This window comes from Cydia pomonella, chromosome 19 (genome assembly GCF_033807575.1).
Source record: "Cydia pomonella isolate Wapato2018A chromosome 19, ilCydPomo1, whole genome shotgun sequence".
NCBI lineage: Eukaryota > Metazoa > Arthropoda > Insecta > Lepidoptera > Tortricidae > Cydia > Cydia pomonella.
In genome coordinates this window covers 15,794,753-15,812,543 of record NC_084721.1, presented here as the reverse complement: position 1 = coordinate 15,812,543, position 17,791 = coordinate 15,794,753, and the positions used below count along the sequence as shown (strand labels likewise).

Below are 17,791 nucleotides of genomic sequence, written 5' to 3'. Positions count from 1 at the left end.
AGACAGTAGTTTTCTGCCCCGCACTAAGTGACGACACCGTACGGGGCTTAAAAGCCCCCGTAACGCAGTGAACGTGTTAACCCAAATTTATGATTCGTACTCATATCAAACTGTTATATATTCCTAATAAATTCAAACGTCAGCTTTGATATGTTTTCAAGAATATACCATCTCAACGAGCCTAATGTAATAAATCCAGTACAATTTACTTACGGATTCTCAGCTCTAAACTTCAGGGGAACAGCGCCGTAACAAACAAGAGCTGAACCGCCGTTGATGCACTATCCCGCGACGCGAAATAAGTGCTGGAAATTGTGCAACCATGCAACCAGAGTTATGCTGCCACGTGTTGCAGTCGCTTGCGCTAAGTAGCTAGATTAATAATCGCAATAAAGGGTTGAAATCCTTTAACAATAACATTATTATTATCTGAAATTTAAATGCTCGGGTAGTCATATTGTCTTGCTGTAAAAGAAAGCTTAAATAGTTATCATTTTTCGTCGCAATGCGCACTGTACAGTTTAATTGTAGGTAACGTTATAAAATGTTACTCCTTAAAATGAAGTACAAGTTACAAGTCATGCCAGATATTTTGTTCACAAATATATCATAACTCAACACATAATCTACCTAAGTTCCATGCCACTTGTTAGCGTAGTAGCCATCATCATTCAGATACGCATAAGCAGATGAGATTAGCTATTTAGTTATAAATAATATCATATTACTATTTTTTGATCTGTGGTAATAACTGAGTAATAACTAAAGTTAGTCCATCTATAATTTAAAGTGATAAGTTTCAAATAATACCTACAGGATACGCTACTAGTTATTGTCCAGTCTTAGTTTTAAAGTACTTACATATAGCCTTGATATTTATGGTAGCTTTACAATGAAGAAAATTCTCCTTTACCTCTCTCAAAGGCTATTTACCGAGGAAAGTATTGATTGCTGTATTCAAAATTAACTTTAAAGTGTCGTAACATAAAATTAGATTATATTTTAGGGTCAGTAACGCGCATGTAATACCTCTGCAATTGCGGGCATTCATAGGCTACGGTGATTGCTTACCATCAGGTGGGCCGTATGCTTGTTTGTCTCCTTTGTAATTACATCCAGAGAATGGTTGGTAAATTCTAAATTATACAAAATGGTTTGTTTATATTCGTATCGTTACAGACAGAAATTGCCCATCTAAAACTTATTTAGAGCCAACTAAAGCTTGAAAACACATTTACACTTAATGGCGTCCTGGCTTATAAATTACATAAAAACAGTTGTACCTTGTGAATATTAAGATATACACAACTTTATCAATGTACTACAGTGAAATCAAAGAAAGTTTATACTTTTTTAATATTAACGAAATGAAATACCAAGAGCAATTTCACTCCATAATGTATGACGCTTATTATTATAATATTTTATTATGCTATACATACATTTTATATTTATACTATGTAGATACATAAATAATTATTTAAATTGGATATAAATTAATAACTTCTAGGTTGTTCTCTTTAGTCAAAATCAATAACATCAGTATGTTCGTAACATACTGATTTGATATCGATATTTTATTTTATTTTCGCATTCAGGATTTGAATTTAAATACAAAGCTCTGAACATCTGCTAGTAAATTATATTTGTTGTCTTGGATTTGGATAGGAAGTATAATTAATAATCAAACGAACTTACCTGTGAAGTTTGATTACAATTATACGAGTATCCAAATCCAAGACAACAAAGACCCGCCCTCCATCCCCAAAAATGAAAATAAAATAGTCTTTGTTAATAACACAAAAATAACTCTGAAATAATGACGAGTACCGGAGGAGCGATGTTGGAGCAGGAACGCAGCGTAGCGAGTGAGAGGGACAGCGCGAACTTGTTTTTTAAATATTATATCTCTAAAATGTGTGACTTGGATGGCACGATAACGTGTACTGCTGCTAGTAAATTATATTTGTTGTCTTGGATTTGGATACTCGTATAATTGTAATCAAACTTCACAGGTAAGTTCGTTTGATTATTAATTATTTGTTAGTATACTATAAAATCGAAGCAACTTTAGACGTATATTATTGCTAGTCGATGTGTGAGCTGTAGACCTTGTGATAAGATTCATATGCTTAAAAAATGTAAACACAAAAAATACTTAGTTGAGTCTTAATCACAGCATACTCACGATGGTCTTAAGTGCCATAGCATTGTGCCAATTTCCACCATTTTGAACATTTTCTAAAAAACAACACGATAGAAAAATTCTGTCTAACTACGTACTGAACAAAAGGGCCTACTGCGAACGACGTTCGACGTGTTGCCTCTCCGTCGCACTTGTGTGTTGTCACACATACGAACAGGCCGAACGTGATTCGCGGTAAGCTCACAAAATATCACGAGAATTGCAATCTGTAGATGAGAACATCAGGACATACGAAAGCAGTTTGCTCGACACAAAGCGGAGATAGATCCTTATTATTAATATATTCTTTCAAATTTAGTGTTACCGATAGAAAAAGAAGAGCTTTGAATATAAGACAGACCCTAATTTTGTTGTGGTAACCCTACACATCCACTAAAAATATCCTCCATTAGCAACCAGCGTATTTAATTTAAAAATCAGTTGAAACTGAAAATGGGCACGCCAGGAATGTCTCAATTGATCCCCTTTCGAAATGCGTATTATGAATTAGTGGCAACCCTGCCCGTTGAAAAGGGGTCACAAAATACAAAGTTATCTCGTAAATTTTCAGACAGGTCGATGTAATTTTGTGGGGAGGTCCGATAAATTGCGTTAAAACTTGTACGGTCTTGTAGTACTTCAAGGAGAAAATCAGCTTTCTACTAGAGGGAGAAGGTAAGTAGCTATAACCATCTCACTCTATAGCTTACAGCTATCTACCGCTTATATTTTTGATACGACCGCATAACCAAAAGGTAGTTAGTTTAGGCTTTAATGGACACACTTTCATAGGTTTTATAAAAAATGGACGACTATTTATCTATATAAAATAATTCAGCAACCAAAGTATTATTACCTTGTTTTAACTTGGACCCGGGTACGTCCTTAAACTACGTCCAAAAGAGAGGTATGGGCATTGTGAATGTCATCTCGCTTTGTGTGGTAGGGCACAGCCAGTGGATGTCATTCCAGATCTAGAGCAGAGCCCAACTGGGGAAGTACCTCCACCTTACAGAAAACCGCAGCCAAATAACACTAGACCCTACTCATAGTGTTGTGTTCCTGCCGGTGAGTAAGGTTGCCAGAGCTCAACGAGGGGAGAGGGGTTTAGGGTCGGCAACGCGCATGTAACTCCTCTGGAGTTGCAGGCGTACATAGGCTACGGAAACTGCTTACCATCAGGCGGGCCGTAGGCTTGTTTGCCACCGACGTAGCATTAAAAAAAAACTCAAGTGACGTCACAACGGTCACAAGTGACCATGATGACCAAGTGACGAAATACATTGTGGCTCTAAAAAAAACAATGATATTTATGCTCTGAGAGATTACACACTGTGTACTAGAATGTACTAATAAAACAGTACGTGCAGCCGCCATTAAATATATCGAACGGACAAGGAGCTTAAAAATATCTGAACATACATTTGTGACGTTTACACAATAAATGTGTGGTTGCAAACTACCCGCAAGTCGACACTCCGTTTGGAAGTGTCATGGCGGGCGGATGGCTGGTTGCAAGCACACGATCACAATCTGTATTTTATTTACCACCTTGGCATACAACGGAGTCAAGACGTCATAATGCACTTTAACTCTTTTCCAGACCGCACCAATCTACAAGGTTGTCCTAAAATGTCCAAATATCTTCTGTGAACTTACAGAGACGCCTTGTCTGTAATTTTCTGTACATACGAGTAACAGTCTGTCGATTTTTACGGGGGAGGGGCGCGTCTTTGCGCGTATTTGTATGTAACGTACAAATAGCCATGTCAGATAAACGTCAGTCCATACAATACATTTGACCATTGACCGAGTGTTTCGACGGAATGGGTAAGCTCTTAAATGCGACTCCTATAAAATGGAAGTTATAATAATTTAGTGTGGTTCGCTAATCTTCTTCTTCCTCGCGTTGTCCCGGCATTTCGCCACGGCTCATGGGAGCCTGGGGTTCGCTTGACAACTAATCCCAAGATTTGGCGTAGGCACTAGTTTTTACGAAAGCGCCATCTGACCTTCCAACCCAGAGGGTAAACTAGGCCTTGTTGGGATTAGTCCGGCTTCCTCACAATGTTTTCCTTCACCGAAAAGCTACTGGTAAATATCAAATTATATTTCGTACATAAGTTCCGAAAAACTTATTGGTACGAGCCGGGGTTTGAGCCCGCGACCTCCGGATTGCAAGTCACAGGCTCTTACCGCTAGGCCACCAGCGCTTTTATTACTTCTTTTAACGCATTCACTGCCAGGGGGCGTGGCCTAGGAACAAACTTGTATGACGGTGAACGCATATATGCGTCGGTGGCAGTGAATGCGTTAATAGTGTGATTCGCTTATACGATAACTATTACCTATATTACTTGTCTTTTTATTTGCTTTAAATATCTAATGTGTCTTTCCATCAAAAAAGGTCCTTATGCTTCATCTTCATAAGAAAATAAAGGGTCCTTATACACATGGAGCACTCTATACTGTTGGAAGGATAAGGATATTCCTGTCCTAAAGGAGGGGGAGAAGGGGAAGGACGATGTTTCCCTGAGAAAATAACAAATAAATGAATGGCATTTTATGTAACAAAACTTAGAAAAAAAATAGGTGGAAAAAAAATCAGTGGATTTTTTCTAAGCTATAAAGCATCGTTCATTGACGTTACTGCTTGTTAAAAATTAATTAGGTATTTTATGTTGTCCACAGATAACCTCGACGTCACACGACAGGGCTCCATCCGCTCTTCCCTTATGCACAGGGGAACACCTCAACTTAACTTGCAAGCAGGTAATATTTTTATTTTTTTGGTATTTTTTTATTTTTTTAGGTCGTCTGAATGTATATGAATCATTACCAGTGATCGGAACTATGGGAGTAAAACTTTAAAAAAACTTGTTAAGCGGTCATAAAATAGTGCATACAGCCCTAAAAATATTCATGTCCATAGGGATAGGAATAGTATAGTACTTTTCTTATAAGACTTCGCTGGCTCGGTCACGTTCATCGCATGGACCCTGAGAGATTACCACGCCAAGTAATGCTGGGTCAGATAGCGGACGTAAAAAGGCCTGTTGGGCGTCCAACTCTACGTTTTAAGGACTCCTGCAAGCGGGACATGGACAGTTTTGGCATTCGGACCGATGGTTGGGAGAAGCGCGCCGAGATGAGACCGGAATGGCGTCGCGACATTAAAGTCGGAATATCAAAGCACGACGATGACTGGCTGGAGCACCTTAAGCAGAAAAGTCTTCGTCGTGCTCTATCACCTCCTGCGAACTCACGATTTGTATGCGATCGATGCGGAAAGAAATGTCGTGCTGCTATAGGACTTTATAGCCACCAACGGCGATGCCCAGCCCCATAAACCCACAAGCGCCGCAACAAGCATCTACAACAGATGGTGTGGCCAATGATGTACAGCCATAAAAATATTTACATTCATAGATATTCGAATATGTTTAAGGCTATAAGCACTCTTTTTACGTCCGCTTGATAAGTTTTGTTAAAGTTTTACTCCCATAGTTCCGATCACTGATCATTACTGCTGCAGTATTGCGACGAGGCATTGCTGCCGATTTCGCACGCATATGGGTTCTCAACCTTACCCATACCCTGGTGGTTACTGGCTGGTGGTTTGTTATAATTATATTCCTATTTATTTTTGCGGTGGGAGTAGCGTTGAAAAAACTCGGAAAAATTCCAAACTACTAGTCAAGTTTCTTTCGACAAAAAAAAATATTGGGATTTTTTACAGGAAGGTTAAGGTTGCACGTCTAAAGGTGTTAGTTTCTGGCATTTTATATATTTGACACTGTCATCACTCATCAGTGGCATTGCGTATGACGTATGTATTTTCTGAATAAAGCAGGAAAAAATCCGAAAAAAACGACATTTGGTCAAACTCCCGAAAAAGCATTTGATTTTCTCCGAAATTTTCATCCCTAGGGTGGGAACATTAACTGCATGTACGGTCGAGGAAATTGATTCTTTAGCAATTTGCGGTTCAAGTAAATTTGGTTGCACATACTTATGCTAAGAGCTGTCCAATGTAAAGTGAACCATAAACTGCTAAAGAATCAATTTCCTCGACCGTACAAATACGCAAGTAAGTTCGCACTGATTGACGATTAGCACGTTATCTTTTCGCGGATAAGTAAAGGAATATTTTTTGTTTTAATAAGTATAGATTTCTGCAAAGTAACGCCTCATTCTGTTCGTTATGGAGGGACTCCACTTGAAACTGCACAAAGAGGACCCGGATGTTGATCTATTATTGAATCATTTCTTTACGAGCTCTGCTCTTAAAAGTCAGCGTGTGGTGATATTACCTACAGTGAAGTAATGTCGAGTTTAGCGATGTTGATACTTGATACTACTTGGATATAATATACTGTATCCCTAGCCATTGGACAAAACCGAAATGTACATATACATTAGGGTATTTAGAACCAGTGTACAAAGTATCATAACAACCAGTGTACCGGTTTCAAAGAAATTAACAAATTACCATTTTTTACTTTGGAGCAGCCTGTATGTGTTAGTAGCACCTAAGGTAATATCTTCAAAGAATAGTATGGAACCTTCTTCGACCTTTTTGATTATCTTTTTTATTTATGACACTAATAAGCTTCTGACTTTTGAAAAATGTCATAATTATCAAATATTTCGAACAATTTGCCAAAAAAACTGCCAAAGATTAACACAGTGTGTTTCTTTTAGTTGTCGATTATTCTAAATAACTTTTCTTCGATTTTTTTTTTTTCATGTTTAGTTCGAATTAAAAAATATTAACGTCAGAGCATTCCTGAGAAGTAATCCTACGTGGGATTTCAGGGTTTGTCCAATGGCTAAGGTCACCCTGTATATATATGTACCTATGTTAAATATTAAACACTGTCAATACTAAAAATAAATAAAATTCGTATAGATAGTTTAAACAATTACTTAAATTGGATTATATATTTTTTGCGTATAACTGTAAAAGCATAAAAACTAAATTCTTCTTCTTTCCATCCTGTTACCACCTGCTCGGGTGTAGGGTTCGAACCATTTTCTTCCACTGACTCCGGTCCTGGGCAGCTTGGGTAACCTCCTCCCATCACCCCATCCCCAATACACCCAACTCTTGCTGCATGGAACGGCGCCAAGTAAATTTAGGGCGACCATATTTCTGTTTTCCGGGCATCTTCTAGGTCAGGGCCTCTTTGGATAGGTGGGTGTCAGGCTTCCTAAAGATATATAAGTGTTCTTACTTATTGCTCATATCCATTTTTTGGTCTCTCTTTTTTTTCTAATTTTAACTTTGATATATTTCATATTGTAATATCTTGTGTCACATGTGCTTTTGTATCTAGTGTGTACTTTGTAATTATATATACAGTTTCTATTTGCGAGTTCCGGTAATTGGCTGTAGCTGTTGGAATTCCTTGTATAAATAAATAAATATGCCCAATCCAATGCCATTTGCGCGTTTGGATTAAAAACTAAATTATTGTCAAATAATGACACAAAAGGATCAAGACTGGGCAGTTACATGTAAGACATAACGCCGCAAAAAAATTAGCCGGGTATCTATTGTTGTTGTCACTACTTATACCTATTGTTTACGCCTAGTGACCGTCTCAAGTGGAATCCCGCCATGGTATATGAAATGGGGTATAATGTGCGCGCGTCGCGCGTAAGCATGACGAAATTGGCATTGTTTGAAATAACAGTTGCTGCTATACCTATCTTTTCTCGCAGCCACAAAAATCTTAGATATTATATTGGAATTCAAAAACTCAATTGGCTTTCAAATAACAAATTACAATATTATATCATCAATATAAAACATTCCGCTCACTGGGTCGCGAGAGGCTTTCAAGCCCACTTTTCTTTGTTTCTCTATAATATCTCGTCAAACGAATCCCTACCTACTTATTTCACGTGCCACTGGGTTCCTTTTGCTTGGGAACCTGTTCATCGCCTGTCCATTAAATTATATACTTGATTCTCCGGTAGAATGGACGTACGGGCGGATTAAGTCTTTGTTGGTCTGGTTGGAAATAATTGTTTAATGCGTTAAATAGAAGTCTAGTCAGAAATATATTTCTTTACCGTCCCAGAAACTACTTTTAAACGTGTTACGTGTATTATTAAGGATAATATAAACGAACGTTTCGTCGTAATCATAAATCCTAAGATTAACAGTAAGTAGCCGAACTCTTTGAGTAATTGAAAAAATAACTGAACTTAAGTAGGTAATAAGGAAATATTATTTATCAATATCTTAAAATTTTATTTTGTTGTTCACAAAACACATACTTCGCAAGTCCCAATTTCCGTTTAAATGGTATCTTGTATCTATTCTGCAAACTTTTCTATGAGTGTATAATTTTGGATTCTGAGAAATTTTAGGTTATTCCTACTCAGAATTACAAGCACTATTGATTCTAGTTCAACGGAAAAAATGTCCCAACTGTTGAGAATCCTGGCGCCACACTTCTATGAGCATTTGGATGAAGGTAGCGTTATGGCCAGTGATCGGAACTATGGGAGTAAAACTTTAACAAAACTTATCAAGCGGATGTAAAAAGAGTGCTTATAGCCTTAAACATATTCGAATATCTATGAATGTAAATATTTTTATGGCTGTAAGTACCATACTATTACTATCCCTATGGACATGAATATTTTTAGGGCTGTATACACTATTTTATGTCCGCTTAACAAGTTTTGTTAAAGTTTTACTCCCATAGTTCCGATCACTGGTTATGGCAAATCCATTGTAATTGGAATTTATTTGGCCAAGTCAATTAATCCTAAAAAGTCTCGGAATGAGAGCTGGAAACTTATAAAAAATTGTAAAATTATAAATTGTATTTAACCAAAGTATTTAATCTGAACTTTAATATTACAATTTACATTTCAAGCTAATAATACTAACTATAAATAAAACTAAATATAAACGAAATTAATACTTTATCCAAAAACATATACATAGGTATTTTTTTTCTTTTTTAATGCATGTTAATTATAAGATGTAATGTTTTGAAAATATGTGTTCCGCCGAGTTTCTTGCCGGTCCATATTGGGATACCATCCTCCAATTCAGGGGGATTTAAATCTTTTCGGGTCAGAGGTGTAGGGTTAGAGCCGGTGTAGCTTTGTTTGACGTTCATAAGCGCATTGTAATATGCCTACTTGAATAATAAACTATCTTTATATTTAAATTTTAGTCTACAATTTCTACTAACCTAACTTAAATAACACACTACACTAGAAAGGCATTTCGCGACCCCCCCGACACAAAATTACCCATGACGCTCGCCGCGTTGCCACGTTCGTTGAACGGCTATGGGCTAACCTTTGCATCAGGAAGGTCCCTGAGCTAGGATGCAAACCTCTCCCTCGCACGCGTAAAGACGACCTTTTGATTGCATCGTACATGGTACTTATTAACATTATTTTCAAATGTACGAGGATATTACCAAACAAGCGTTTCTTTCTTATTGTATCGTAATTTGTTTTGATATAATTTGGTATGTTTGAAGATCTCTTTATTCCGGGCGGAATAAACACAAAATCCCAATTTGGGAAAAAAATTTGAAACGTTTTTCTTATCTCGAGGCAGAGCAAGATTTTTTAGAATATACGATGAAATATACGGTAAACACGGCATGCGAAACAAATATAAGTAAACAACTATAGAACTACCTTAATGTAAACTTAAATTCTAATTGACATAACCTGCATTTTGGAGTATGGAGTGTGGAATTAAGAGGAGTGGCATCTCTTATGGTAGAACTGTTGCAAAAGTGTCCAGCTGTCAGCTATAAATAATAGTTCCAAATCTCTCCAGAGTAGCGCTAGAGTAGCTAAGAACCTAGGCGTTATTGACGGAGTGAATTGCGCTGTCTATGATTTGATTTTTTTGTTCAAGTACTCTAGGTATTGTAGCGCCACCTATTTAAAGTTTTTTGATGACACTTTTTGGTACATGGAGATTTCGTTCCTTATCTCCACCTTCCGTATATTGGAGAGTTAGTGCTTGAAACTGATCTTCTAAGCGGGGCGTAAAGAGGGGTGATAGCATTACGGGGGAAACGAGATAGAGCATGAAAGTTCAACAATGTCAGCAGTTGTGGACAATCTATTTTGTGGTTCACTAACTTGTACAAAAAAGTTTCATCTAGGAGCGTCCGTCGGTCTTCTAGGGAATCCATCTTGAAATATTGCAGTTTCCTTTGATAGGATATTGATCTTTTAGCCATAACACGTGCCTGAAAAACTAAGTGACAAATGAACCTTTTTTGAATACGCTCTAACCGTTATGAGTGAGCAGCATAATGCGGCCGCCAGACAACGCTGCAATGTCCCAAAATACTTTTCACTAGACTACTAGATATTTAGTAATATTTTGGTTGCGTTGCGCCTAAATGACTTAGTGCTTCTCATGACAAAGCCCTAAGTCTTAGATGCCCTCTTGACAATATTTTCTATGTGGGGAATAAACGTTAATTTGTTGTCGAAAAGAACTCCAAGATCGCGAGTGTTCTCAACTTCGATTAGGTTGCAACCGACTATATGGTAGTCTGACTGTGTTACGTTTTGTTTTCGGGTGAATTTCATATAGATGCATTTTTTTATCTCTCTCTCAACAAGTAACTTGCAACGCAACCCGTCTCATGCAGTCTTGGTATCTTTTCCGTTTAAAGATTTTTTATTTCTCAAAAGAATAACAGTTATTCACTTACATGAGAAGAAACACAACAATCAATTACAAAATTAAATAAGTGACCAAAAATAATGAATATAACCATGCCGCGCTAGTAATTAGTAGAAATACAATCTATAATAAAAGTGATGTGTGACACATAGAACTAAAACATTCAAAACAAGTTCAAGAAGTGTGGTTGCTAGGAGCTCTTTTGTCGCTTATCGCCACCTAGGTGACAATATAACCACAGATAACGTATGCAGCATGTGTTACCGTGATCCCGGCGACACGTGTCGTTCCGCGGATGCAAAGCCGGGATCAAGGGTCACCTTTTACCTGCCTACTGTAAACTTCTCATTTACACTTGCATGGTCGTTGTGAGAGTGAAAGAGATGTCAATATCCCGGTTGTTAGTTTGGTTTGCAAATAGTATAACCACTGGCATAAGTAGGTCGCAGTGACGGGGAAAAAATTATGCCATTTGATATATTATTACATGTTATAATGTATATTTTATTATACGTTTCTTTTGTTATATTGTGATTTCATCTAAACTGTCATTGATATAACGCCTACGAGTATTGTATTGTAATATAATTTTTAAGTAGTATATAGACATGTTTTGTTGTTTGTTTTTGTTGGTAGAGATCGCTCTTTAGCGATAAGACCGTGTGTTGTCACCTCTGCCTTCATGTACTATGTAAGTCTCTCTGTAAATTTTATTTTGAGGTTGTGCAATAAAGAGATTTTGCATTGTATTGTTTTATAATCAAAAGTCGCACGTTTTTGCAGTTAGGCTACCAACACCCTAAGGCTGCGCCTCCACCAGAGATGTCGCTACGCAAGCGAGGGAAATGTTTTTAAGAATAGAATCACTGCTCGCGAGCGAGGAAAACAAATGAAGTGATTCTATTCATTAAGTATTTACATAACCATCCCTCGCTACGCATTCTCGCACATTTCAGCCTAAACATACCTACGGCCCGATTCGTAGAATAATTAAGACACGTTCAAGATCTTGGAAAGATATTTAAACGATCGATAACTAAACGACATGTCAAAATTGATGTTTATTTCGATTTCGCTGTGATCCCAATAAGATCTATCTACGATATTTCTAACGTCAAAGTGACCTTGGTTACCCGAATCGAGCTACTTCAATCATACGACATACAGACGAACTAAATGAGAACTTATCTAAACCAGAACTTATCGTTATCGTATCTCATTCCTTGAATCGGGATTTTAGTAGGTTAGTAAAGTAACCTAATTCCTTGAGAAATGGCCTTGCTATCCGTATAGCGCGACGTATGGTTCCCAGCAGGGCAGTTCCTGCCCTCCAGTGATAAGGGTACATCTCTTGAGGCTCGCACCTTTATGTATTGATATACCATTGTTTTTTATTTATTTAAGATTGCACTTGAAATGTATCAATTGGGTACTTGACACATGTCATGTTGAATATTATAACAAAATTTAGTTAAATGGATAGAAAATGAGCCACCCATTATAAAAAGTGGAATTTAAAAAATTATATTGAGATTAAGTATAAAAAAACACAAGGCTCCGAAATATCAAAAAAAAGTTTTTTTAGTCTTTCAAAAATAGAAAAGAAAATAGTACCATTCCATTCCTTACTTTTTATTGAAAAATAAATTGTATGACAACTATACACATAAACGCAATATTTCAGGATCAAAATGGCAATTTCCTTGATCTTCCATACATTTAGGACAGACTTATATGATGTAACGTCACATCACATTATCATTTTGTTAGAGGCGTTTCAATCGTCGAGTGCGAGCATCAGACTTTAACTCTCATTTCTGATCTTTGTGTTGCTTAAATGCGATGAGTCCTATATAGACATTTGATCCTCAGAAAAATCAAGATCGTTTGACATTATTTACAAAAAACAGTCAAGTAGCCAATTATAAAATGAAATCAACTACTGAAATTATTTTGTCATTTTTATTTAGTAATTCTTATTTACTAATAAATAGTATTTTTTTAGTAAGTAGTTTTAATATTGCATTGTCATGTACATAATAAGGTGTTACATTTCATATAGCCAGTTTATGACACCCTGTAAGGGCACACAATAGTATAGTTCTATTCTCTTAATGCTAGTCTACATATTATAATTAAAGTAACATAATAAAATTAACATATTAGCGTATCAGTAGTTTAGTAACCTACTTAAAAGCTACCAATCGTGCCTTAACCGATTGTGACTTTCTCCGATGGTATGTCTGTACCTCTAGTGTACATTTATTCGATAGCGAGACGTGACGTACTCGTTTGCGTTAAGTCTCATTTTGTATGGGATTTTGATCCAAAACGTCCCACTTGGCGCGCTGTTTCTAAATCCCATACAAAATGAGATTTAACGTAAACGCGTACATCACGTCACGCTATCGAATAAATTTACACTAGGGATTCTGGTTACCTACAACTTAAAAACATGCTTAAGTTTTAGCTTTATAGTGATTCTTTCAGTTTTGTCATGTAAAGGTCAGGATGCCTGTTCGAACTACACCAAATTGATCCCATTCGTATGTTTTCAGTGAAATGCATAAGTAGCTAGCGAGATGCGCTAAAATGATATCAAAATGAGATTAACAGTGTTCTGACTTTTCGTCGAAGTTTTAATAAAATATTATAAATTATACATTTTATTGCAAAAGACACGTATATACCTGTTACAGAAGTCAGTGTCCTCTCCCAAACAATAGAAACTAGTATGACTTATTCATTACATTTACCATTTAAATTTTAGACTGAAAGTAGATAATTTCAAGGCTTGTTTTAATGCTAGAATACAATGCCATTCTAAAAAGAATACAGTGCAATATTATTTTATATATATTATATATGTCTAGATGTGCAATGATGTTTAATGAACGAATTTTACTTGCTAACTAACCAATATTCGTAATAAAATCATTATGATAACGTAATACTTCGAAAACATTTATTTTAAAGTTTCGCGCGACGTGCTATATTTATTTCCTAGATTTACATCCCGTCTAAAATCGAAAGCCCTAGAAGAACGTTTCTTAAAAATGCCACTTTGATAATTATTGTATATTTCATAAATTTTGTATTTTTTCCACTCTGAACCACGAGCTCTATCGATCCTTATGGGGAAAAAATGTCCCCGAGTGTTTTTCCTATTGTGTTACCATTTCCCCGTATACTTTGTATGGCGGTAACAAAAAAGAAAGTTTGAAAAATGTATGGAAATTTTGGGACACACTTTTTCTCCTATAACGATGAAAGGGGTCCTGACTAGAAATAACACAAAAGGGTCAAAAAGGGTCGCATAAAAAAAATGAAAAAAAAAGATACGCTCAGAATGTCACTATGAAAATTCGTCCAAAAAACTTCAACGTTCTCTTTTCACTTTGTTCAAAAAACCAATCGCCGTTCGCTCGCGGACACCATCCTGCCGGTTCACATTTTTTGTGTTCCTCTTCCTGATTTATTTGCGATAAGTACTTTATCACATCATGCAGCGATGGCTTCCATCCCATCGTTTGTTTAATCGGGATGTCTGTTTCAGTTTTTATTTGTTTGCTATTGTACTGGCTTTTGAGGTATAAAGTTTATTGAAAACAACGGCTTTGCTTTTTTAGTTATTAGACCGATGGTATCATTCTAATCGCATGACCATTTTTTATTATTTTGCAAAGGACTCATTCTGTTTTCCCACTCGTCTCGGTTTGGTGCTTTATTTTAATACTACATCGGTGGCAAACAAGCATATGGCCCACCTGATAGTAAACTGTCTCCGTAGCCTATATACGCCTGCAACTTTAGAGGAGTTATATACGCGTTGCCGGCCCTAACACACCGCACCGTCGATAAGCTCTGGCAATCTTATCACCGGCAGGAACACAACCCTATGAGTAGGGTATAGTGTTATTTGGCTGCGGTTTTCTGTAAGGTTTTTTTCTGTAAGGAGGTACTTCTCCAGTTGGGCTCTGCTCTAGATCTGGAATGACATCTGCTGTGCTGTGCATGTCAAGCAAGTTGGCAAGTATCCCGCCATCGCTAACGTCTTATTAATACTAATTATAAAATAATGTTGATGATTTTTTAAAACAATCTGAAAAAAATTATAAGAAATTTATCATAAGTGATGATTTTTGTATATAAATTTAATTGTCATAAATCTTCGTACAAGATTATATTTAGTATATTTATCAGTGATCGGAACTATGGGAGTAAAACTTTAACAAAACTTGTTAAGCGGACATAAAATAGTGCATACAGCCCTAAAAATATTCATGTCCATAGGGATAGGAATAGTATAGTACTTACAGCCATAAAAATATTTACATTCATATATATTCGAATATTTTTAAGATTATAAGCACTCTTTTTACGTCCGCTTGATAAGTTTTGTTAAAGTTTTACTCCCATAGTTCCGATCACTGATATTTATACAATGTACTGTTGTGACATCACGGGCGTCACATCGTATTAAGGGCGGTAACCAAGAATTTAAAAACGAATGTAAGTTGAAGATCGAAGTCATAGGCGAGGGCTTAATTAACAAGAGTTCGTAATTCCTGTATGGCCCGTGGCAGACATAATGTTTTTCATCACACTTGTGAGGGAAAAAAACGGAAATTAATAAAACTTCTGCTTGATTTCGTACGTAGAGTTACATTACAACCCTAGGTCGGAATTTAGATTTTACCTACCACCGCAAAACTATTACCTACTTAATTACATCTGTTTAATACAACAAAGCCTCATTACCGTCCGATAATCTGTACTTGTATCCATTAATTCTCTCTAAATTTAATCGTACTCACACATACATAGTTTATCTAATTAGCTTGTTTATATCGCTCGTCGTTTGTCATCCGGAGAATCTCGCGTTGAGCGCACCTGCGTACCGGTAACTCGAAAACAATTATATTATTACACGATTATACGCAAAGATGTGCACATGCTTAAATACAATGTAAGGTATTATGGTATCTATTGTTAGTCGGTTTTATAGTTCAAGTTTGGATGCAGCTTAAAATTAAACTTAGTATCTGGTTATTTCAAGATATAGAAACAAAGAAGTTTTCGTCGCTTATTAAGTAAAATAATATCGTAGGTCTCAGGGCATCGTAGGGTACGGCTCCGTCTTTATGTATTATGGTATTTCTGTAAATGTTATTTTGAGGTTGTGCCATAAAGTATTGTATTGTATTGTAGGTACCATGTATAGCAACCGTAATAGCCATTGGAAAACTTTTTCAACTTTTGCAACAATAGCTTCTATAAATGAATACTTACCCAAATAATATTTAAGTACATCTTTACAGAAATTGACTAAGTCCCACAGTAAGCTCAAGAAGACTTATATTGTGGGTAGTCAGACAGTAAAATAAAGTGTCGAATGATATTTTAGACCTGAGCAATTGGAGTAAAATAAACGTTGAACTCAATTGGAACCCGATATTTTAACAAACGTTAATAAATAGCTACGTTGTTAATAAATTCGTTGTCTTTTATTGTGTGCGTGTTTTTCACAATTATTAGCTTTTCGTTGTTTTGTTGATCATTAAATTAGATAAGTGGTTTTAGATGTTACGTACGTATTACTTAACCAGTTACAAAAATACTTCATACAATATAGTAAGTACAAAAAAAATACTTCATATAATATGTAAAAAAGAAATAGTGTCGATAATCCATCATCAAGTTTGTCATTTCAAGGTGGTTATAATCTGTTTTTACTACGAGGTCGTTATCTTAATTTTTGGTTAACCACTCAATGCTAATTGTAGTCTTGAGACAAAGAGTCTCAACTAGCTCAGCTCAGGGGATTTTTACTAAACTACCTATACAGGGTGATTTCGGGGTCGTGGAGCAAGAGAATAAGACATCACACAGAATTCAAAGATGAGTCTAATGATGTTGCTCATTATTTATTATCACCAATAATTATGATTATTTTTCAGATGACAAGTAGAAAAAAACATGTTTGCATACAGTTTGGACACCCTACTCAATGTGACGTCTTGTCGCTTTCCATACAGCGTATGTCAAAAGTCATAGGGTGACCATGATTACTTCGTATAAGATTAATTTTACTTGAAAAATAATAAAAATCAAACTAATTATCTTTCAATCCACTACTACCGTATGATAATGTAAATCATTTATAGATTCAGAAAAAGTGGTTCCGGATCACGACCCAGAAATCAGCCTGTATACATCGTAAAGGGGCTCACTGATTACCAGTTCACCGGACGATATCGGCCTGTCAGTTATTCGCAAAAGCTGACAATTGCGAATAACTGACAGGCCGATATCATCCAGCGAACTGGTAATGAGTGGGCCCGTTTAGAAAGATTATTAAATCACGCATTAAAACATAAAAGAATAACAAGGCTGTTGGTATCAAACCATTATCAAACACTGTTAAAAATGTATAAGGTAACATTTATGTAAATAGTGAAGAAAATATACTAGGATTAATAATCAGTGGGACGTAAATTCTTTTTAATAAAATCTGTAAGCGTCGGTTCCAGAAGACGTATTTAGAGGAGTCAATGAATTGGAAAATTATAGAGACGCTTCAGACTTGGACGAGTCAGATATTGAAAACGGTTTACAAGAATCCAATATTTTATGTAGTTTCTCACGTAGCATGGCTATGAATGGTTTTAATCTATCATTATATGTTTAGTTTACTTTTATCATGATCGGAAACTTTTATGTCATGTAGGTATGTCAAATGTACTTTTGTAACAGTATTTTTAATGATAAATTTGATTAATAATGTTAATATATGCATGTTAGTTTTAAGTATATTGCTGTGCCCTTGCAGGGTGTCACATATGAACCCACCTACTTATAAGCTCCACCTAATAATGTGTAATGTGATATGCAATAAACATTTTGAATTTGAA

The 17,791-nt window shown here is 36.1% G+C and overlaps 1 protein-coding gene across 3 annotated transcripts in view; it reads left to right on the top strand.

The window, feature by feature from the left end:
- The window catches only part of LOC133528297 (neural cell adhesion molecule 2-like), a 525,889-nt gene that overhangs the window by 394,485 nt on the left and 113,613 nt on the right, over positions 1 to 17,791 (top strand). For all 3 annotated transcript variants that reach the window (XM_061865629.1, XM_061865628.1, XM_061865630.1), the window contains one exon: positions 4,877 to 4,957. In XM_061865629.1, the coding sequence (XP_061721613.1) occupies positions 4,877 to 4,957 (81 nt within the window). The remainder of the gene's footprint in view (positions 1 to 4,876; positions 4,958 to 17,791) is intronic.